The sequence below is a fragment of the Plecotus auritus genome (genome assembly GCF_963455305.1).
Source record: "Plecotus auritus genome assembly, chromosome: 8".
NCBI lineage: Eukaryota > Metazoa > Chordata > Mammalia > Chiroptera > Vespertilionidae > Plecotus > Plecotus auritus.
Genome location: NC_137782.1, coordinates 133,265,375 through 133,290,532, shown reverse-complemented (window position 1 = coordinate 133,290,532; position 25,158 = coordinate 133,265,375). Strand labels below are relative to the sequence as shown.

The 25,158-nt window shown below is 37.4% G+C and overlaps 1 protein-coding gene across 1 annotated transcript in view; it reads right to left on the bottom strand.

The window, feature by feature from the left end:
• Positions 1 to 137: 137 nt before the first annotated feature.
• Positions 138 to 25,158, bottom strand: part of PPP3R1 (protein phosphatase 3 regulatory subunit B, alpha) — a 71,843-nt gene continuing 46,822 nt past the window's right edge. The window contains exons 2-6 of the mRNA XM_080685418.1: positions 24,771 to 24,810; positions 9,904 to 10,080; positions 9,020 to 9,079; positions 7,790 to 7,974; positions 138 to 2,280 (exon numbers count right to left, since the gene is read on the bottom strand). Of these exons, the coding sequence (XP_080541544.1) occupies positions 2,233 to 2,280; positions 7,790 to 7,974; positions 9,020 to 9,079; positions 9,904 to 10,080; positions 24,771 to 24,810 (510 nt within the window). The 3' untranslated portion in view covers positions 138 to 2,232. The remainder of the gene's footprint in view (positions 2,281 to 7,789; positions 7,975 to 9,019; positions 9,080 to 9,903; positions 10,081 to 24,770; positions 24,811 to 25,158) is intronic.

Here is a 25,158-nt window from a genome sequence, read left to right as displayed (position 1 = left end):
ACACCCGTTAGAGTCCCTGCTTTTAACTTCAGGGTGTATACCTAGAAGTGATAAAGCAGATTTGTTTTTACCTCTGGATTACATCAATTTACCCGTTTTTTTAAAAATCCAAAAGAATGAAAAGAAGACTAATGGCTGTGGAAGCCCACCAGAGACCAGTGTGAATACACTCAGGTTCCAAATATTTTATTTTTTTATTCATACAGTATGAAGTTTTCTAAAGATCCCACAACATGATGTTTCATGCAGAAGAAAAACTAAACATTCAACATAAACCACCCTCCCCCCACCCACACACACTAAAAAAAAAAGAAAGAAAAAAACCCTCATTCCCCAGTAAGGAAATAATGTTTGCACTATTTTTCTGTAACGCCAGCCAAGATATGCACAAGCAAGAGAAATAGAAAGCATTTGCTAAAATATTTGTAACAAATACTTATGTACAAAAAATTCACAAAAGACTAGTTCCCCCTTGAAGCAGAGCACATGGCAGTTGACACTGGAACAGATCAAACCACTGGCTGGGATTATAAACCACGTACTGATCCAGAGGAAGAAAGTTACATGTAGTGGAGATTTTCAGTTTGAACATTAACATTTCCAAAGTTTGGCAACATTATCTTTTAAAATTATGCAAATTATGTAAACAAGAGGTACATTTTAAATCGATCTACATGCAAAACTCCATGTCATGCAAGGACACCAAGCACCGAGATTTTTCTCTCACAGACAGAGCCCATGATGTGCAGCACTCAGTTGAAGGAACAGCAATAGCAGGCAGGTACGCCCAATTTAAGATTCATTCACCTTGACTCAACCTGCCCTTTCCCACTCATGACTATAAAACCAGTTTTATTGAAAATCTATATCGGGAAAGACTACTGTCCTAGAAAGCTAACCATAACATTTTCTTCCAGCCAACAGTACCTTTGCAGAAAAGGGAAGGGACAATAACAAGTGGTGGAACATGATACACTACTTTTATATCACACAAATTTATTAAGTTATCCATTACAAATATGAGCAAATCAAGGAAGAAAATTTTCATGCACTCTTTATGCCTTATGGTAAAGAAATTTAAGAGGTATGAATTTGGATAAAAATTTTCTCTTCTGTGGCATACACGTAAGAAAGATTTCTCCCATTTAAGTCACAAATACATGTTGGGTGTTTAGATACATACATGCAGTTTAAATATCACCCAAGTTTCAAATTAGCTGCAAGTCTTTTGAAACACAGAGGGGGAGTTTGCAGTTCAAACTTAGGTTTAATTACAAGTTATTTACCCACGTAATAAAACAATTGAATATGCAAGTACTCTTCATTAAGTAATGTCAAAGATAAATTATGATTGCCTCACATAGCTTCTGGCCTTTATGTATGAAATCACAACTGAAACTTACATGTACTCAGGGACATTTAATAAATGTAATGGCTCCCAGTTATGAAGTAACAGAATGAAGCAGCTATAAGCTTTGTGCAGGCACTATATGAACACAAGAATGAGCTCTTGGCAGTAGCACTGACTATACTTTCTCCTCAAGCAAAGATGTAATAAAAGCTGCTCAGCAATGAGACATAGTCCCTGGAAATATATTCATAGGTATAAATAAAGTTACAAACTCCTTTGTTACAAAAATGTACTTAAGGAAAATAATAGGACGTTAACAAATGCTTTGTCAATCTCTCAAAGGAGAAAGCACAGGAAAGAAAGTAGCTGGCCTATCACCCGGCTCAAATTGTACAATCTTCTACCTATATAAAAAACTGTGTGAAATAAAAGTAAGGATGTTTTATGTTCTGCTTGGCACTTTTGTACTCTATCGTTTTGTTTCTGAATCAAGTATATTAAATTAAAGCCAACCTACTACACATATAGAAAGCTACATATATCTATATATAAATATTTACATATGTATATATAGATACTTTCTTGTTATAAAAGATGAAGAAAAATAAATTAAAAAGCCAACCCCTTCCCTTTCTTCACCACATTGATATGCTCTTTTCATGTTGCTGTCCTTCAGACTTTAAAGTGCTACACGGAGTTATTGAGAGAATAAGAGTTCAATAACACTTAGTTGGCTTCATGAGGCTCATGTTGGAAAATGTGGCTTCACAGAGAAAAATACTTCCATTTAAATACACAGAGAGCATTGCTGGACGTCTTGAGCAGATCTTCAGAGATGGAGAAGAAAGCAAAAGTGTTGGGTGGTACTCTTTAAAAAAGAGTCACACATCTACCACCATCTTTTTGTGGATATCTAGGCCACCTACAACCTGCAATGGAACAAATCAAGCTTAGCCATGTTGGAGAAATTCCTTTTTACTAGTCTAAGCACTTTATTAAAACTATAATATAAAAACATACTATTTTAACCATTTCCAGAAGCTGTGTTTTTTCTTTTGTTAAAGTTACATTGCCTCTAGTTAGAATTTTCATGGCTTCTTTCTTTCAGGAGTGTGGGCAAACGTACTCCGTAAAGGGCCAGATAGTAAATATTTTAGACTTTGTAGACCATATAGTTTCTCTTGCATTTTCTTTTTCCCCTTAAAAGTGCAAAAACAAAAACTTTCTTAGCTCAAAGATGCACACAGTAGGCCACAGGCAGGATTTGGTCCACTCTGTAGTTTGCCGATCCCTACCCTTAGTATTTTTAGAGTAAATGATAACCAAATGTTACCATAAGAGTTGTGCTCGAAAATCAAGTATGGGCTTCACTCTCAGTCTATTTTAGAAAAATTAAAAAGTACCAAGTAAGTAAGATTTTCTGCACATTATTTTACCATGGAATCAAATATAAAGTTCTTATAGACATCTCATCTACTAACATGGAAATCTAATCATGTAATTATCTGTATTATTATTATTTGGGGAATAAACTTTATTAAGTATACCCTACATAAAGAAAGTGCATTAAGTCATAAATGTTCATAGCTTGATGACTTTTCCCAGAGTAAACACCCAAGTAACCAGCATCCAGATCACTATGCTGAGAATCAACCTCCTGTCTGCACCAGCCATCTCCCTCCTCCTGCCCCACCAGAGAGGTAGCTAGCCACTCTCATGCCTTTACCACCATGGATTAGTTGGGTCTTTCATATATTACTTTTTAAAAAGTACACTATTTAGAAAAAGTATTTACACTTTTACAAATCAAATCTCTTGTCTGGCTTGTTTCACTTAACATTGTTTGTGAGATTAATTCATGTTGCCATTTATAGTGACATCTGTTTAATTTTTAACTTAAACTTACTGATTAAAAAATGTTTACCTGAATAATGTTAAAATCAATTAGTTCTACAACTTCTGCTATGTAAACAGCAGTTTGCTACCCTGCCCTCATTCTCTATTTCCTTTTATTAGGTAATCATTTTCAGTTTTATCTACAGGTCTTGAAATAACATTCCTACATTGTCTTTTATTGTATTCAAAGTTATAAGCATTATTCATTGAATTCCCAGCACAGAAGATTTATTAGCTCTTTCTCACAAACCACTCCCATCTATCTCCTATCCCATATTTATACTTCCCACCTCATTTTTTTATACCTCATTTTTATTAGACAGAAACTGAGTATTTTAATTATCACTATTTAATACTATTTACAACAGAAGCATTTACTGTAACCCCCCCCCAACATTTGTTTTGCTAATTATCTGCTCTTTTCCTTTGTTGGGTTTTCTATGCATTTATCATTAATTCAATCTCAAACTTCTGTTCTAAATACATTCAACTATATTATGTAATTCTATCGATTTTATTGTCATTAAGTCACTCCCAGAGCTTTCCAACCTGCTGCAATCCAGGCCCGTCATCTCTGAATCTCCCTTCACCATCCTAGAGATTTCCTTCTTTCTCATGTTGGACCCTATGTTTCGTGGATCCCACATTATTTCTTTTTGATTTATAACTTTACTTCACTGGGAGCACATCCTCCAGTAGTTTCCCAAAAACAGAGGCCTTCCATACCTGAAAAAGTCTTTATTCTTCCATGTAGTTTGAGTTTGTAGATAATTATAGTTTGGAAATAACTAATCCCCAGAATTGTGAAGGCAATGCTCCATTGTCTTCTAGTTTCTAATTCGCTACTAAGAAATTGGCACTATGATTCTTGAGTCTTTGTACGAAGCTCCTCCCCCACCCCTGCACCCCAGCTCTTTGGAAATTTGTAGAACCACTTCTCTGTTTCCATCGTTTTAAAAATTCATGACAATGTGCCTAGGTCCAGATTATTTTTATATATTATGCTATGTACTTTAGTGAGTCCTTTCAGTCAGGAAACTCATTACTTTTGATTCATTATCCTTGATTCATTTTTGATGACTTCCTTCCCTCCATTTTCTTTCTGGAACACCTGGCAATTAGGTGTTAAATCTCCTGAAATGAATCTCTAAGTTTAAATTTCCAAGAGTTCTTGTAAATATTATCCAGTTTTTGTTTCAAAGATTTAATATATTATGTCCCTGAGGATAATGACAGATTTTCATTTTGCTTTTAAAGTTTTTATTGGACTAGCAAAAAAGTTTTTCCAAGCTTCATTTTGGGGCTTGGCCTCATCTTTATATTCCACATTAGAAGTTTTCCTCTCATGTCTGGTGACCCTTGGCTCTCTGCTTCTGTAGAAAGGACACTGGAACTTCAAGTACATGGTAAGGCTGTTGACTATGGGTACACTGAGTGATCTGCTTTGGGAAGATCAGATTTCCCCAAGAGGGCTTTTCCTCTCTTGACTGGAGAGTATGTCTAGTTGGCAGGGAGCCTGGTCAGGAAGAAGGCTGGAGTTCTCAAAATGCAAATATGCTTAACTTCACTTAACTCCTCAACACACAAATGCACAAACACACCCTCATCTATGTCTTGTGTTTCCCTGCCTAGAGACTCTATTTTACCCCCTCCAATCTCCCACTTAAAGGGCATGAGAGTCTGAACAGAGTAAGGAAGCAGATCTAGTGTTCTAATTTCTTCTTAAACTTTAAGCAGTTTTCCTGTTTTGAACCTCACCTTTACCCCTACTTACAGTTATCTTGTGACACCAATTTCTGGCCCTTTCAGCATTATATACCAGGTTGCTTCTCAGCTTTCCAAGCTGACAGCTTAGAATTCATACTTTCTCCTGTCTGCTAAATCAGTTTACTCACTTATAAGTTGCCAAATCTAGTTGCTATCCTCTCTGCTCTTCACTTTGTCCATGGGGACTCATAATCTTTTCTTCTTAATCCATTTAATTTCATTGGAGTTTTGAGAGGAAGCAACTTTGAATATAGACGTTAAATCCATCAACTTTAATCTTGTCACTAATTATTACTGCCGGAAGCCAATTCCAGCATGTCATAATTGCAAGTGTTTCATTGAAAGGTTGATGGAACTTGGGGACTCAACAAGGGCTGAGTCACATATGTTATCACCTGTTGGGAATGGCTAAAGGCATTCCCCAAACCTGAAAAGGATGATTGCTTGCTGCCAGACAGTTTAGGGAATCTTAATCTACATGTTATTGCCTCCTCCTGGCCAAACACCTGAACAGCCAGAGGTAATTCTTTCAATCTGACAATGGATTCTGTAGAAACCCTACCCTTTGATGTGTACATCTCTACCTTGCCTTAGGACAATTTGTGTTACAAATAGCAAGGGGTCCTGAGACTAGGATAACAATTCCTTTAACTGAGCTCCTCTGACTCCCTATAATGCCTTTCAAAATTATGTTTCGTCTCTGGACTCTTGAGTAATTTACGCACAGCACCTTCTCCAAATTTCCTGAACCCTTCTAGATGCCGGATCAAGACCACCGGCATTAATTTACAAATTTTATTTGTATATGTCTTGAGTATTCTGAAAGTTTTAAAGTAGCTACATATAGTATATGTGGTCTTTTAAAATAGCTTTTCCCACCTCTTTCACTGTCATTGCTTGAGAAATCAGAATACAAAGATTATTCAATGAAGCCAAAATTATGGGTTTGGTCAATGTTCAGAAAGGTTTTAAAACACAAAATAAACATTTTTCTCCATTCCTGACCTATACCCCTCAAAAACACAAATAAAAGCAGTTTATCAAAAATACTGGAAAATGAACTCAAAGCTTAGCTGTATCTTCAGTGTAAATAGTATTTCTATAACTAAAATATATTTTAATTTCCTTCCATCACAGGTAATTTCTATGTAATTTTAAGTTACATTTTAAAAACAGGTTTTTATTGATTTTAGAGTGAGAGGAAGGGAACGGGAAAGAGAGAAACACCAATGAAAGAGAAACATTGATTAGTGGCCTCCTGCACACCTGCTACTGGGGGATCAAGCCCACACCTGGGCATGTGCTCTGACTGGGAATGGAATCAGGGACCTCTTAGTTCATAGGTCAATGCTCAACAACAACCACATCAGCTGGGCTTAGGTTATATTTTTTATTTACTAAATGTAAGTACTCTTCATTTATATACATGCCTTCCTTATCACTCAAGGAAGAGGTCTCCATTTTTGTGTTGTTTCCTCACGGCTTGGGATTTCTTCTTTTCTTTCCTTCCTTTGAAAACTGGCTGCTCTCTATGATGCCACTACCAGCCTGACTTCATGTCCTACTCAACTGGAGGCCAATCCAATTGAGTCCTTCAGTGATCTTTGGCAATGGTGAAGGGATAGCAAACACCTGTAGCAGTACCACCTGGCAAGAGTTCAAAATCTCAAGTCTCAAGCCTAACACTCTTCCAAAAAGACCCAGCCTGTTCTTTAACTGGAGCACTATCCTACTTTCTGAAACAAAATGCAGATAGTATTCCCTTGAGATGATAAAGGATAGTGTGAACCTCTACTTAAAGACAAAGTAGCTACTTCAGTCCTTATATAACATACAATCAAAGTTATTTGTTTTTCCTTGTATGGTCTAAATAAAAAATGGAAAGGGAAAAGAAATACCTTCCTATAAAAGCATCCAGTGTCACTGAAAAACTTCAAAACTTTTTGTTACCTTTGTCATTCTTCTGGATTCACTATTACCTCTAGCTTGCAGTTATAACAAAAAAGCTAACATCTTTGCATTAGAAGTAGAGAAGAGAAGCCTACTTAGAAGCAATGAGTGGTGGCAAATCCCAGGATCTACTGAAGAAAAGCAGTAAATTGGAAGCTTAACTGTTGCCCATCCCAACCTAGATTTAGTTTTCTAGGGCTCCCCTGACTGTAGTCCTCACCTCAGTAGAGCCCTTGCCCCTGAACATAAGAACTACCCATTAAATAGTGTGGAAATTGAAGGAGCAGGGAATCACCCTTTCCATTGCCTAATTGGTGAGTTTAAGATGGACAGGAACTCCATCTCTGTTGCCCTCATGAAACCAAGCTTCTGGATTCTAGCTGAAAGTCACGAACACATATTTCCCAAAAAATGGATTTTGAAGCATGTTTATTTTTAAATGAACCTCAAAAAAACATAAATTTTAATTTGTGGAGCTACCAACAATTAGAAAAAGTTACTAGTACCGGTCTTATGGCATGTTATCAATCACTGAGAATACAGGGGTGGGCAAAAGTAAGTTTACAGTTGTGACTACATAAAACACAGAATTTATTTTTGTATTATTATTTGTTAATTATTTTATTATTTTCCATACAACTGTAAACCTATTTTTGCCCATCCCTGTATTAACTTTTCAGAATAATCACTGTTATTCACTAACAATTACAACAAAAAACACTTCAAAACTTTGGGAGCAATTAGGCAAAATAACTACAAGGAATTCTCTATATAAGTAGTTTTTAAAATGTTTTCAAAACTAAAGATCAGATCTTTTGTACTTACAGCACAGAATTCTTCAAAGGATATTCTTCCATCTCCATCCTTATCTGCATTTATTATGGTTTTGTCTACAATTTGCTGTAACTGTGTATCTTTCAGATTGTTCCCCACCATCATCTTCAGCACCTGGAAGAGTTCCCCATTGGAAATATAGCCATCTTTATCCATATCATAGATACGAAAAGCAACTAAAAAAAGAGTAAGGAAAAAAATCAATGACAAGTATAAGGCAATCATAAGGGCATATTTTCAATGAGAAAGAAAACTGTTAAGTTGCCAAACATCTAGAATTGTAACTGTGAGGATGGCTCCTTTCTACACACAGATGTTGCCCTTCAGTGCAGTTTAACATTAACTGGTTAAGAGGGTGAGCAATGGAATCAAGGGTGCTTGGGCCAATTAGTATAGTTTAGGGCAGTGGTTGGCCAACTCACTAGTCAACAGAGCGGCAAAACCGTGGCTCGCGAGCTGCATGTGGCTTGCGAGCCGCAGTTTGCCGACCACTGCTAGGGTAACTTATTTAACCTTACTAATAAGCATTAAGTTTCTGTACATATAAAATTTAGGCTAAAAACAGTTCCTACTTCCCAGGTTCTTCAGAGTACTGAATGAAATAACACATGTAAATTGCTTAAAAGAGCCTGATACATAGTAAAAGCTCAACAAAAGATAGCACTTGCTGTTACTCTAAGTCTCATTCTGTAAAAATGAATCAAGAGTTCATTTGCAAAGGATGCCTGCATATGTCCTGTGCTTCAGAGAAATGTTATTGAATAAACCGTGTCCCTAGTTAAGAGTTGAATAATTTAAAAAGGTATCAGAAGTTCACTACAATAGAGGCTATCAGAAGTTCACTATAATTAAGTTCACAGAATAGTGGACTTCTGGCTAAATATTTCTAAAAACAGTATGTGTAAACTAAATTAAACTACTCTCACACACTTTCATTTTTTAAAATCTCTTATCCAAGATATGTTATTTATATGGTTATTTTCAATAGAAGGGAATTCTATTTCCCTTCTATCCAATTAAAAAGCAAAAATGACACACTATTAAAAAGTACTAGTTGTAAATGTCCTAAAGGATTTTCTACAGAATGTAAAATTTCTATTATGTCTACTAAGGACTGAGAATAAAAGATATCTTTTAGAATATTTTAAAAGGAGTTTATAATGCAGTATGGGGTAGTACTGGTATAAGAGAGAGAATACCTTAGCAAAGAAAAATACTTACACCTCAACTTCTGCTCCTTATCGCCTTTGACACTGAATTGAGAGACTCCCTCAATGAATTCTGAATAAGAAAACATTTACAAAGCTGAAGTTTCAACTTTTTATATGGAATAATACATACTCAATACATATACAAAAAGCTTACATACCCACAAAAGGATATATTGTTGCTGCAAAAGAAAATATTACTTAGCAATGTTTAAGATGAAAAATGCCAAACTTGAAATTTCAACAACTAATTTCTAATTTTTTAAAAATTTGAACCTGAAGTTTCTCTGAGTACCACAGAGCATGACATTCAAAAACATATTCACAAACTATTTAACTCTTTCTTCTTTTAACATGACTATTAAAAGGGCCTTTTTAAAAAAGATTATACACAGTGAAATGAAATGTTTAATTACTTTTAAGTATAGAATCAAGTATAAAATTATAAAATTATGCATCATTTTAATATCAGCAAAAGCACTGCCAAGTGTCTTTGTGAAATCTAGATTAACTAAATTAATCATTTTATGATAATATCCATATTCTTATTACTACAGTTTATTTTTTACTGCTGATTTGGTATAAGTCTCCTTCTGTAAAAAAGATTTTAAAAAATGCAGCTTTTAATGTGGTAAATTTCCCTCACGTGAGACTAATTTTCTAAAAACAAAGAAAATAATAAATCTCATTGTTTAAATTACCTTATAAAAACAATTTGATCCTTTGAGAATGATTTTTAGTTCATTAAGGTTCATATACCACAGATTTTGAGATTTTAACATACTGTATTATTATAAAAGTACCAGTAATATAAATACATTTAAGAAAAGTTTTTAAACATTTTTGTACATAGAGCTTTAAGACTATAACTTGTGGTGTTAAAAACTATTTTCTTACCTTTAAAGTCTACTTCTCCATTCCCATCTGTGTCGAATATATCTATTACTCGCTGTACTAAAGGATTCTGTTGTAACTCTGGCAGAGACATGAACTCTTCCACACTCAAAGAACCAGAATTGTCCAAATCAAGCTTCTTAAATCTCTTTCCTAGCCTTTTAATTTCATCAGCATCAACTAAAAGTAAACAAAAATAATAGCATGATTCACAAAATGATTTTATGACTTTTTTTTGGGGGGGGGGGGGAAATCCAGAGTTAACCAATACTTTAATTTCCAAATTAATTAAAAGAACTACATATACTGTTGACTAGCTCCTTCTAACAGAGAAAGTACATCATAAATATTTTTATTTGGTTACCCTTCTGCTTCTCTGCACCTGCCATAACAGAGAGCCAACTACATGCTGAGTACACCAATATATTAAATAGGATTGACAATGCTAAGCTGATCATGGCAGTCAGGTGGTTCCTACTTGTAAGATTCACTTTATTTATAACTAGAGGCCCGGTGCATAAAATTCGTGCACTCGGGGGAGGGGGGGTCACTCAACCTGGATTGTGAGAGGGCACAGGCCAGGCTGAGGGCCCCAGGGCATGTCTGGCCTGCCTCACTCAGTCCCAATCAGCCAGACCCCAGCAGGAAGCTAACCTACTTGTCGGAGCATCTATTCCAGGGGTGGGCAAACTTTTTGACTCGAGGGCCACAATGGGTTCTTAAACTGGACCAGAGGGCAGGAACAAAAGCATGGATGGAGTGTTTGTGTGAACTAATATAAATTCAAAGTAAAGGAGCGGAGGGGAGAGCAAGAGAACCGGATAGAACAGCCGGATCCGGCCCGCGGGCCGTAGTTTGCCCAAGGCTGGTCTATTCTCTGGTGGTCAGTGCACGTCATAGTGACTGGTCAACCAGTTGACTGTATGCACCCTGGTGGTCAGTGCACATCATAGCGAGTGGTTGAGCGGCCTTAGCATATCATTAGCATATTAAGCTTTGATTGGTTGAATGGCAGACCGGACAACCAGACACTCAGCATATTAGGCTTTTATTATATAGGATAGTTCATGGTTCAAAATTCAAAGCCTCCCTTCAATCCCACCCTATAGATATCCAATTCCCCTTCTTGGAGGCAATGTTGCCAGTTTCCTGAATATTCTTCCAGAGATTTTCTTTGTAAGTACAAGCAAATAAAACACAGCTTTGCTTTGTTTTTTTAACAAAAAATAGTACTATCACAATTCAGTATTAGGTCTCGTATCATATGCATTCTTGAAAAAGATTTCTTCACTGTCTTCTAAATAACATTATTATTTTCATTCCTTTAAAAAGCAAAACTAACTCATACAAATAATTTTGATCTTGGCTTAATAGAAACAATACAATTATATAAAAATTTAAATACAATCACCATTAAAAAAAACTAACAAGTTAAATGTTATGCTGCCCATGAGTATTATGGTCATGTATTATGTATTAGGGGAAAGGTGGGTGATTATAAACCATAGAATCTTATCTCTCACAGTTCTGGAGGCTGAAAGTCCAAGATTAGAGTCCTAACATGATCAGGTAAGGCCCCTCTTCTCAGTCATGTATTATGTATTATGTATACATGTATTATGGTCCACAATATTAGAGACTGAGATTCCAAACTGTTTTGAAAGTTCAAGTATTTATGGCATCTTCAAAGCTAAAGTATGTATTTTTAAAATCTGAAAATATGTTAAAGTGGAGTAAGAACTATAATTATATGTACTACTAAGGTATACACTGTATACCTTGTACATTGTATGGGGGCTGCTCCAAATATAAACTAGTTCATAGGCAGTTGGTAAAGAAGAGGAGGGATGTCAGTAGAGCACAGAATTATCACTGGTTCATAAGGTTTTTTTCCTGATATATTATAAAGGGACCAGGAACAAGTTCTCTCAAATTAAAGAGAAAGTCTAAGTAAAATATGAAAACTCTAACAACAAATATCTCTCTTAAGAGAAAGTAACAGCATCTTCAGTGGCTTCAAGAACTCCAAGGCTTTTTAACATTGTTATCTGGTGGAAACAAGGGTGCAAATGAACAAGCTGCAAAGACAGTTTCTCTTATTTACCACCTCTCCCCGCAAAATAGCAATTAACAATGCTGACTATACCCTGGGTTCATTACTTAATTTTTACAAAATTAGTTTCTGCTGAAGCAGATGCCCAAGAACCTGTGTCTCAAAATAGGAAGCACAGCTGAAGTTTAAGGCTACTAAGTGAACAACTATGGTACAAATGCCAGAGGTAATGCGTGTTAGTATTTTATTTTTTACTGGGAAGGAAGGTAGGAGGGGGGAGGGGGAGGAGATGGGGGAAAGGTAGAAATGCAGTGCCATATATTTATGGAAACTATCTGTGAGATTCCATTTACTGAGATAGGGACATGAATAACAATTTACATTATAAAACTGAAAATGAAGTGCTTGAAGGATTATGTTTTAACTAGAGGCCCGGTGCATGAAATTCATGCATGGGTAGGGTCCCTTAGGCCTGGCCAGTGATCAGGGCCGATCAGAGCCTTCTGCTGCTGACCGGGGCCTCCCTGCCCTGGCTACTGGCCGGGGCTTTCCTTCGTTCTGTGCCACCCCGATGGTCAGTGCATGTCATAGCGAGCAGTCGGTCTCCTGGTCTAACTCCCCCAGGGACAATTTGCACATTAGGCTTTTATATATATAGATTATCTGGAGAACACCAGTAATCCAGAAGACAGTATTCCACAGTCTTGATGAATGAATAAGGAATATTACGAATATCAAGAATAAAAATCATGAACCATCAAATAAATATATATTGGCTCAATCCATCCTTTTTCACTGTCAATAGCACTCTTTCTAAAGGTTATATTCAGCCCAATTGCTAGTGCTTAAAAATTTCTAGTGGCTTACTAATACAAACAGGGTAAAAAAAACTCTTTAAGTCCTTGACAATATTTAGCCTCAATTTAAATTTTCATCTTTCTCTTCTCCATTACCTTTACTTGAGCTACAATACTCTTGGCACAATTCTTGGACGATAAATTTTATGCCTCCATTTCCTTATAAATCCTCTAATGGGATGTCCTTCCTTGAATTCTCCATTTATGAAACCACTATCAATTTTTCTAGTTAAAAAGGAGGGAGGCAGTGTTATTAACTGTATATCCTGTTGTTATGAGTATCATTAACACACACTCTGGCAAAAATCCTTAAAAAGCAACATTTAAAATCTACCCACTTTCTTCTGCTTTAACTATCTTACAAAATATTGTAAACTAGTTGATACCTGTTCTGGATGAGTAGTGTGAACCTTCCTCAAAGGCAAAGCAACATGACAGTGATGACCTTTTAACTTGACAATAACTGGCTTTTTTTTTTTTTTTTAATCATTTGACTATTTTATTTTTTAATATATATTTTTAATATATATTGATTTCAGAGAAGAAGTTAGAGAGAGAAACATCAATGATGAGAATCACTGATTGGCTACATTCTGCACGCCCCCTACTGGGGATCACAACCCTGGCATGTGCCCTGACTGGGAATTGAACCATGACCTTCTGATAGAGCGATATTGAACCACTGAGCCACACGTGGGGCAACAACTGATTTTTTTCTTTTTTCAACTGAAGTTTATTTTTTTCAATCCTCACCAGCGGGTATGTGTTTATTGATTTTGAGAGGAAGGAAGAGAGAGAAACATCCATCGGTTGCCTCCCGTACTCGTTCCCCTGGGGATTGAATCTACAACCTGGGTATGTGCCTGACCAGAAATTCAATCTGCAACCTTGGCATATCGGGACTACGCTCCTACCAACTGAGCCGCAGTCCAGGCTACAGCTAAAGTTGTTGACAGCACAGTGTGTTTGTATCACTCACTGGAGCCCCAGCTGGATGGGGGGGGGGGGGAAACACCTGCGGGAAGGCTCCCAATAGAGCAAATGATGACCCAGAGTATGACCTGGGCTATGGGAGCTCTTTATTTATTTATATATTTTTTAATCCTCACCCGAGGATATTTTCCCATTGATTTTTAGAAAGAGAGGAAAAGAGAGGGAAAGACAGAGAGAAATATTGATGTGAGAGAAATATATCAATTGGTTGCCTCCTGAAGGAGCCCCAACCAGGGCCCAGGCTGGGGATGAACTTGCAACCAAAGTACGTGTCCTTGACCAGAATCAAACCCAGAACCCTTTGGTCCACAGGCTCTATTCACTGAACCAAACCAGCAAGGGCTACGGGAGCTCTTTAAACCATTCTATAAAAATAAAGACACTGGGGCAATGGAGACCCAAGACCCTGGTCTCCACATGGAAACCTGACTGGAGAAGGCACCGGAGGTGTCAACCATGTCCCCATGACTGCCCTGACCGGAGGAGAGACCAGTACAGGCCGGGCCTGGGGCAGGTGCAGGGCCTAGGCCCAGGAAGGGGATTGGTGCTGGAAACTGCACAGCAGAAGCATTCATTTTACTGGTCATATGTGCTTAGAAAAGTGGGGCTGGTGGAAGGTGTGCGCATGGTCCACGGCCACGGCAGTGCCACAGGAGCTGGTGGTCCATTGTACCAGGTTAGGAAAGGCAGGGGCAACAGGTCCCCCAGCAGGAGGGTTGGCTGAGGAGCGACATCTCCTGTCTTTCTAGAAATATCCCAAGACTAAGCCTGGCCCTAGTCCCTAACTGCCCCTCCTCAAACCTGCTGCGTGTCTGTGTTGGCCATGGTCCTGCTTGGTGATCTCTAATTCTGCCTCTGGGCCTTGCTGCCCCCGCTTCAGGGTGAGGAGGAGCCAAGGATGGAGCAGGACTCACACTGGCCAGACTGTTCTCCAGTCTAGTCCTGACTCTGGCATTTTCAGGGAGTGCAGCAGAGAGGCAGGTGGGCCCCAAGGCTGAGGCAGTTTCTGGGGTCTGTGTGGCTGTGGCCAGGCACAGTCCAGGGCATCTGAGACCTACTGCCAGGGCCCCAGGTCCACTACAGGTGCTAGATGCCAAAGGCAGTGATGAAGATGTTGACCACAACGATGATGAAGACAAGGCCAAGGCCAGTGGCCAGGTTGTTGAGGAATTCCAACTTGGCGTGCTTGGCTGGGTTGTTGAGGTCGGTCTTGACCAGGGAGATGAGCAGCACGCCCACACTAATCTGCAGCATGAGGGAGATGGAGATGAGGACCACCAGGGGAACAAAGGAGCGAAAGCCGGGGCCCTGGTTGATGATGGCCTTCAGCTGCGAGGCGATGTCTAGCATGCTCTCTGCTACACTCTTCTTGTTAGCATAATTGTTCATGTTGAGGGGCATGTTCGGCAGGGCGTCCGGACGGGCGCCGGCTCGAGAGTCCAGCCGCAGGTTACTGCTGAGCTCATACACCTTGGGGTTCGAGTCCATGGCGCTAAGCGCCGCAGTCGACTCACTCCGACCGCCGCCGCTGCAACGTTCGGAGCCTGAGGCTGCCCACTCAGCTGCCGTGGGTGTCCGCACCCTGCCCCAGTAACTGGCCTTTTAAAAAGAACCTGAAGTATGACTTGAAGGGAACAAGCTCTATCTAATCACCTATTCATACCATTCTCACATACCTCACGCAGCCAAAATTCGCCTTGAGCTTCTTTAAGAAGGCAGTACATTTATTCTCCAACCACCCATATATTCCCTCCTTTTTGTCCATCCCTTCCCGCTTGGATTACAATGATGAGTAAGACACCCTACATTACTCAGTACTTCTTATCTAGTTGGGACTAGCTGACCAATGAAGGAATCTATACCTACACAATTAAAATATTCTTAAGTGGCTAGTTTAGAAGGCAATGCCATGAATATTTTCACAAGCCAAGATCTAAGAAAGCTAGCTTTCAAAAACAAATGAAAAATATACCTCTTTTAGGAATGGAAGGAACACAGTGACTTATTTGGCTGTTACTGTCGCCACAGAAGCAGTCAATCAGCACTCCCACTTGCCAGCACTGCAGACTAGATGTATTAAAGAACTAAACATATCCTAAAGTATGAAGGTCTCAAGTTTTGAAATATCAGCATTTACCAATCTTCTAAAAATTAGGATCTCTAAAACAGATCAAACCCATCTTGGCAGCACCATTAAATGTTTCAGATCTTCACTTAGTACAAGTTAAATATTAAAGAACAAATTTCCAACTTTTGGCATCAAATTTCATCAAAGATTCTTTCCTACTGCTTGGTATCATACTCCCTTTAAAACAGATGGGCAAGGGGATTAAAAACAAACCTCACTCTCTTGACTCATCTTGTGACTCAGATAGATACTCATTTTCATAAGTTTTGTCAAGTTGAAACACATATTATTAGTCTACTTTTTGTAAGGATACCTTTGGGAGAGCTTTTTAAATAGTTGAAAATACCTCTGTATTCAATTTAAATTATATTATACAAAGTAGTAAAATAAAGAATCTCTTCTATCATATATATTCAGGATGGGGCAAATGCAGGTTTATAGTTGCTTGTATGGAAAATAATACAATAATTTATAGACAATACAAGAGTAAATTCTGAACAGTGTGCTCAGTGGTTAAGGATGGACCCATGAACCAAGATGTCCCCAGTTCGATTCCCAGTCAGGCACATGTTTTCTAATACCTACTGCTGCTGCTAAGAAATCCAATGCCAGTGGACACCTATTCTTCTTAGGCAGCTTATTTCCTTCCCCCTGTTGTGGGTTGTCTTTTTACTCTTGGAATTTTATTTTATCTTATTATTATTATTATTATTATTGTTTTTTATTAATCCTCAGCATAGGATATTTTTCCATTGATTTTTAGTGTGGAAGGTAGAGAGGGAGGGATTAAGAAGAGAGAAGGAGAGGGAAACACATTGATTGGTTGCCTCCCATATGCACCCCAACCAGGGCCAGGGATCAAACCTGCAGCGCAGGTACATACCCTTGATCAGGAATCAAACCTTCGACCTTTTGGAGGATGGGCCAATGTTCTAACCACTGAACACACTGGCCAGGGTTTACTCTTGTAATTTTAAAATTATAAAATAGGCTGAGACTAAATGTAGGTCTTTTTCATCTAACCTTCTTGACTAACAGAATGCTCTTTCAATTAGGTTTGACTTTTCAGGAAAGGGAAATTTTCACCCACTATTTTACTGATTTTTTGTGCTTTTATTTTAGCTAACATATTTCCTTAAATTTCTTTTAGACAAATGCTATTACTCTCTGTATTTGTCCCAAGTCCTTCTTTTCTTACATATTTTTTTCATATTCTTTGCTCTAACATTCTGAGGGAGAGCCAAGAATTTATAATTTTGCTAAATGATTAGCTAAGCTTTTGCCAGCTTAAAAAAACTGACTTCTACGTCACAAATATAAAATTATTCAAATTTGTGGTAGACTATTAAAATACTATGTCATGGACTTTACTGCTGAATCTAGAAATTAATAAGTGCTGCCATAATATCAAAATTTGTCAGTATGGACCGAAAAACCTGAAATATTTAGAATATAGTAGACAATCCAGGTATTTAACAAAAGGCACTGTAAGAGCAAAATAAGGTAACAACTCAAAGCTTAGATGTTAAAGTTCATGCACTAAACTTTAGAAAACCAATCATCCCTCTCTTCTTTCCAGCTCTAAAGCTTTACTGAAAGAAAGCAGAATAGTAATAATTCTCAGTGAACTAAGTGAAATTAGAATTTAGGATCATCAAATTACTAAGTAAATGATAAATCAAGGTTGGTAGACAGATTGTTTAAGCATGAACTATGTGACACATTTATGAAGATTTTTAATCTAAAGTGACAAATGTACATACCAATTTCAAAGTTAATGACAAAAAATTTTTAAATAATAAATGGCATTTTAGCTTAAAAATGTTTAAGAACATTTGTATCTGTTCACATTCAAACTGAATTTTTATTGATATTACTCGTTAGAACACACATTATTTAAAAATTGGAGTTAATCTAGTCCCATTTAAAAAAGGAAACAAAGTAATGCAGATGTGAAGGAGGAAGTCAAATTAAGTTCAGATTAAGTTTTTCTCTGAAAAAGTTTTATTTTCACAACAAAGAAAAACCCATCTAATCTGACTGACAGCAGAAATTAACAGCACAAAGTCAATTATCTCTATATTTTCAAGTCACTTGTAAATATTCAAATCAGAAAAAAAATTGCTTGAATATGAGGTTGTTTACTTAAAATTAGAGCAGTTATCCTAATGGCTAACGATGTCTTCAAGGTTTCTATAGATACTTCATTATGCAAAAGCAAACATTGCTTAAGAATCTGCCAAGCTCTTCTGGGGTCACCTTCTAATCAAAGAAAATTGAGAAATCTTTTTAGATAAAAGATTATTATCAGTCCTTCATCTACATTCAGTCTACAAAACAACAGGCCCTGTACTTCATTTTATCAAAACCATTCACAATTATACTGGTTTTTATCAACAGTAATAGCTGAATATAATTTTCAACTTATACTTTCAACTGTGCCCCAATCTAGTTCTCTGTTTAAACTATCTAAAGTAGTATCTTACAGAGTCACTTTTCCAAGTCATCATGCCAAGTTACAAGTAAGGTCTCAACTCTGAGCAAATTACCCCAACAGAGTATACATTTCCACTATAGTCCAGACAGGTTAGCTAACAGACAGAAACAAAGTCACAATGGCCTAGAACCGTGGTCGGCAAACTGCGGCTCGTGAGCCACATGAGGCTCTTTGGCCCCTTGAGTGTGGCTCTTCCACAAAATACCATGGCCTGGGCGAGTCTATTTTGAAGAAGTGGCGTTAGAAGAAGTTTAAGTTTCAAAAATTTGGCTCTCAAAAGAAATTTCAATCGTTGTACTGTTGATATTTGGCTCTGTTGACTAATGAGTTTGCCGATCACTGGCCTAGAATAATTTAACTCAATGAAAAGTGAACACTGAACTGAGAAGTGGGGGGTTCAGAGAATACCTCTAGGTCTTAGACAAGTCCAGTTTGCCTAAAATAATTCATGTGTAAACAAACATAACATAATCTTGTAACATTATAAGAGAGGCTGTATAGCAGGGGTCCTCAAACTTTTTAAACAGGGGGCCAGTTCACTGTCCCTCAGATCGTTGGGAGGGCCGGACTATAGTTTAAAAAAAAACTATGAACAAATTCCTATGCGTACTGGGGGCCGGGGATGAGTCAGCTGCTAAGCAGGACAGGCAGTGGCACCCGGCGGGCCGGATAAATGTCCTCGGCGGGCCGCATGTGGCCCGCGGGCCGCAGTTTGAGGACGCCTGCTGTATAGGATTGGTATTAAAAATATGACTCTGGAGCATGACTGCCTGAGATCAAATCATAACTTTGTTCCTTTACCTGCGGCTGTGTGACTGAGATCTCTCTGCCTCTGTTTTCTCTTCTATACAATGGATAAAGTAATAATAACTCTCTCATGAGACTATCATGAAGATTAAAAACACTGACGTATGTGAAATGCTTAGAATAGTGCCTGGCACATTTGTTTTATTATTCATGAAACAAATAATAAGTGTGATGATTGGTAACTACAGAGTTTTCCTAAAGGTACAGCCTTTAAAATTACCCAACTAGTTGTCTATCTAACACAGCTAGTTCATCTGTGAGCTCTGACTAGCTTATTCAGTCAAGAGATACTTACTCGGCATCTGCTTTATGCCAGGTATTGCACTTATGCTTCCACTGTCAATGCCTCAATTCCTTTATTGGTTATTATTAACTCAACCAGACTCATTATTATTAAAGCTTGCTGTTACATGCCACATTTAACTATAATTATTTCTCCTTGATACTACTCTTAGTTACTTACCCCTCTATTTTTACGTTCATTAAAAAGACTTAAAAAATAATTTCAAACACAAAGGCTGACAGACTAGTATAATGAATCCTATGTATCACTTAGCTTTGACCATTACTACAAGAGATGTTTTATTTCACTTATACATCCATTTTGATTATTTGAGAGCAACTACCAGACATCATTTCCTTGTAACTGGTCAGTATTTATTATCTATCTCTAAAAAAACACTTTTTTTAAAAAATCACAGTAATATCATACCTACAATTATGAATAACTACTTGATATTAAGTAATCAATGCTCAAATTTCCCCAAACATCACAAATGATTGTATATGGTTTTTGAATCCATCAGATTTAGCAATCATGCAATGTCAATAAAATGACCTAAACAGTTTCAGTAGAATAGTAGGGAATAAAAGTCAGTTTATAGAAGGCCATGAAATTAGCAGAAATACTGAAATGGAAATAACTGAATATCTCTTCTAAGAAGCACAAATATGAGAAAGAATGGAGAAAAACTGGGAGGTGCATGAAGGATCAGGATCAAGGAAGAATCATGTCTATAAACTGAAGAGAAATGGAGCAGCTGAAAAAACAGGGAGAACCTAACCAAATACAGTCCTGGAGATGAGAGTGGATGAGATCCAAAGCACAAGCAAGGAGGCTGACCTAGAATAAGGGGTTATAACACAAACTCTGACACTGAAGTTAAGAAATTAGTTAAGCATGAGCATAAGATTGAGAAAGTTTCTGTGTGTAGCGGGGAGGAGTGGAAAGTAGGGGGAGTTGGAGGTAATGAGGTTAACACTTAAAATGGTCTCAGTTTTCTTAAGAATTAGGAGAGAAATTGAGTAAAAGTAGGATATTGAAAATGACTATACAGGGTGTCTGGATAGGATGATGAAAATCTAGATACAATTTAAGGAGAAAGAAAGGGACAAATGACCAGACAAGTGTAAGAATTAATCAGTATTGAAAACTAATACAGCTTTCAAAAACAATTTCAAAAGTCAGTCCTTCCGTGAAGCTTTTCTTAATTTCCTTAACCAAGAATAATTTCCCCTCCCTGGGACCCTTGTTTTTGTTTTCCATAAAGGTTTAGTTCCACTATAATAATATATGTGTTTCTCTTTTTTCCAGTAGCTAGACCATAAACACTTTGTGGGTGTTTATCTGTGTCATGGGCCAAAGACAGCACCTTACCTTTTAAAAAGTAGCACAATTAAATACTAAAAGAACAAAACAGACAATAACTACTTAAAGAACAGGAAGGACCAATGAAAGCTGGGACAATTATATAAGGCCTCACTGAGAACATAGAATCGAACTGGGTCTTAAAGGAATGAGAATGCATGACAGGGTTTAACCCAAACAGGGAAGTATAACTATTGAAGTGCCTCAAAGACTGGTTTTAACATTCTGATATATAGATAACATTAAGCTCTTCCAATAATGAAGAGCTTTGTAAATAAGAAAAAAAAATTTACAATGTATGAATGGCAGGAAAAAGAGTGGGTTTTAATGTGGACAAGTTCATTTTGGAGAAATTAATCCAAATCATGTGTAAAATACACAAAAGTACATTGTATTCTGATGAACCAAGTAGGGAACAGAGGGGAAAAAAAACTACATACTAACAGAATAAGTCATATAGATTTATTGCTGGTTGAATATTCACTGACAAGTATAAACCTTTCCTGACAAGGTTCAACAGTTTCACTAAGCATAGATGAAATCATAAGAAAGAAGACTAAGTTCTGAGGATAAAACCGAAAGAGCTTTAACAGTGTATGACATTTATTTCAAATACCACATTTAAAAAAAAAAACTTGGCTTTTGCCATCTGGATGTGCAGAAGGCCATCCATCTTGCCTTTTGCCCTAATATATTTTTCTTTGTAACCAGGTAAAAGAAGAGAAAAGAGAAGGACCTGGGAAATACTAAGGACCTCTGTTCCTTGACCAAGAAACAAAAACTAATTTCCTAGTACCTCATTCCAATCAGAGTTGTACAATACTTCCAAAACTCAATCTAAACTCCATTTGCAGCGTGAAGCCTAATTAATTAGACTTCTAAATCTCCTTCTTGCCCATTAGCAAGAAAGCTGTCACGACCTAACCTGTTTGGCTCAGTGGATAGAGCCTCGGGCCTGAGGACTGAAGGGTCCCAGGTTCGATTCCAGTCAAGGGCATGTACCTTGGTTTTGGGCACATCCCCAGTAGGGGGTGTGCAGGAAGCAACTGATCCATGTTTCTAACACTCTATCCCTCTCCCTTCCTCTCTGTAAAAAAAAAAAAAAAAAAAAAATCAATAATATATATATATTTAAAAAAAAACAACTAAGATCCTGACATTAAAAAAAAAAATGACTGTCACATACTCAAAGTAGCAAGGTACAATTTTGAGAGCAAACCCTTTTGATTCTAAAGAAACTATAATACCGACATATTAACTTTGCCAGAAACAAGAATTCTAGATCTAGGTAACACCTAAAGCATTAGCTTGTAACAACTCTAGTTTGACCATATTTCAGATAGGTTAGGCAGTGATAGCAAATTCAGAAGACCATTATCGTCTATAATAGGGTTCCAACAAACTTGTTCTGTAAGAGGCCGATAGGCAGTAGTATACAGAGTTATAATCAGGCTTCGTTTAGGTCAATTCTTACAATATGCTAGATGCAACATTATATCTTTATATTAAAATATACATCTGAATGTGATCATAATTATGTAAGAAATTCATAAAGGAAAGCTTGAGAAGAAATAGTACAATAAAATTTATGTAGTAGTTCAAATGGCAGAATTCTGGGTAATTGGTCATACATAATAGTATCACTCATTAAAAAAAATTATGTTACAAAATGGAAGATAAAATGGATGAATAAAAACAAGTAATTTCTTTGCTACAAGGAAAGAAACAGGGTACTTACTACCCCTGAGAGATTCTGAAGAGAGGAAATATAACATTTCCAAAGAGGTGACATTTATGCTAAGAGTTAAAAGACAATGAAGTCAAGTAAGTAAAGTGTAGAGAGCGCCTGGGAAGGCACATGGGCATTTCTTTAATTATTGTCAGTTGAGTCCAGTGGAAACACGCTTTGCCAAAAGGCAAAAGTGTTCTCAGCTTGACCTTCAGCTCAGGTGCCAGTGGGTGGGTTTTGTTATTTAAATCCAGTCAAGCACCAGGAATGAATTCGACTCAGGCCCACTCAAGCAAGAATGGGCATAATCTCCTTTGTCTTGACTTTTTAGTAAAACTTCCTGTTTCTCTCACTGTATAAAATAAACACGCTGTATGGGCTCGGAGTCACTGTTCCTGTCCCTGCCCATGTCAGAGGACAGTGGTCCCACCTGGTCCCAGCTCTTTCCTTCTATCTCTGTGTCTGTCTCTTTCTTTCATTTTCTCAATTCCCAGCCGCCCCTACTCAGGAACCGGATCGCTCTCTCCACGCGCTGGATGTGGAAAAGAGAGAAATATTTACAGTAAAGAACTTGATACAACTCTTTGAGGAAGACAAGGTTGAAGCTGCAGCACAGCTCTGTTCCACTGGCTTCTGCTCCTGACTCACCACTGTTTGCTCTCATGGAGGAATAAATCCATCAGGAAACCATGCCACAGCCATGGCTTTTAAAGATACAGGAAAGAGCCCTAACTGGTTTGGCTCAGTGGATAGAGCGTCGGCCTGCGGACTGAAGGGTCCCAGGTTCGATTCTGGTAAAGGGCATGTACCTTGGTTGCGGGCACATCCCCAGTAGGGGGTGTGTAGGAGGCAGCTGATCGATGTTTCTCTCTCATCGATGTTTCTAACTCTCTATTCCTCTCCCTTCCTCTCTGTAAAAAAAAAAATCAATAAAATATATTCTAAAAAAAAAAAAAGATACAGGAAAGATATCCATGGAACCAGATGTGGCAATTCACTGAATTAGAATTACTCTAATTAGCTGCATTGTAGTCGTTGGAGAAGGTGCGTGCAGGCTTGATCAGAGGAGCAAAGGAAAAGTGAAAAGACCACTTTGGATGTCCACCAAGACTCTAAGAACCACAAGAAAAACTCCCTGTGGGAAATGTTCTAAGACTTGGGATCCATTTCAGATAAGGATCCACAAGCAAGTCATTGACTTTGTTTAAACCTTCTGAGATTGTTACAGCTTGTTAAATATATTACTTCCAATAGTATTGATCCAGGAGTCAAGGCTTAAGACACCACTGCAGATATTTAAATCAACCTTTTTAGTAAATTATCAATGGTTAAAACAAAACAAAAACTTGACACAAGAGCATTCTACCCAGAGCTCAGAAGCAAGCAAAGGTGTTGATGAGAATGAAAGAAATTGACAAGTGTTTGGGGAAAAGAAAGCAAACTAATGAAACAATGAGCAATAAGGAAAGTGGTTTTAATGAAAAAAAAAAAAAAAAAAAAAAAAGGAAGAGGTACCTCATTGCAAGGTAAGAGGTCGCCAAACAAGGCAGGAGCAGCTCCATCAAATGGATGGAAAGGGCAAGGAAGGTTTAGAATGATTCCGAGTTCTGTGACCTCCTCATGACATCTAAATTTACCAAATGTCTCCATTCCAATTATCAGGATCTCCCTCTCCCACATCAATGCCCTTCCACACAAAAAACTTTTTGGTCCTGTGACTGATCCTTGAATCGACATCTAACAGTGTCATGTTCTGCTTTTACATTCTCCAATACAGTCAGAAATAACAAGCCCACCCATACTTCTTAAATTCCTCATTCTCCCCAAAAAGATTTTTTTGCAATAGCTACTTGGACTACCGAAGTTTTGCCTTCAACAAGTACTTTATTTTATGTCAACACAAGATAAATAAGTTAATTGTTCAGTTAAGCCACTGATATTTGAGGTTTGATTTGTAACTATAGCATAATGCAGATCCCAATAATAAAAAAGTCTGTAAAAAAATTTCTCTATTCTGATTAAGACTATCAGTCAAATTCACTACCCATTTTAAATAATCATGGGCTAACATTGCTACACAAACATATAGAAGTGTATGATATATACATATAAAGAAATATGTAAGTATAAAACAAATTAACAAGAATATTTGACTTACAGTGTGAGCACATTTCCAAAGGATAACTTGCCTCATTTCCCTGAAGAAAAAAAAAAAGTTATTAGTTACACAACATTAGTACAAATTTCTTTAAAAAAGTTTATATTTGCATTGAAATATAATTTTCTATATTAGCAGGGAAGTGGATCCAATGTCAGACAGCCAATTCCCATTTTTCTTTTTATGGGACATCTTATTTCATGGTTAGGGTCTAAGTTAATACAATTTATCTGAATCTCTAACTTATAAAGAAATATAAAACCACTAGTATTTGTTTTTTATACTAGGATTCTACATGAAATTTATTTAGGAAGAAAAATGCTCACAGGGGTCCTCAAACTACGGCCCGCAGGCCACATGCGGCCCACCAAGGACATTTATCTGGCCC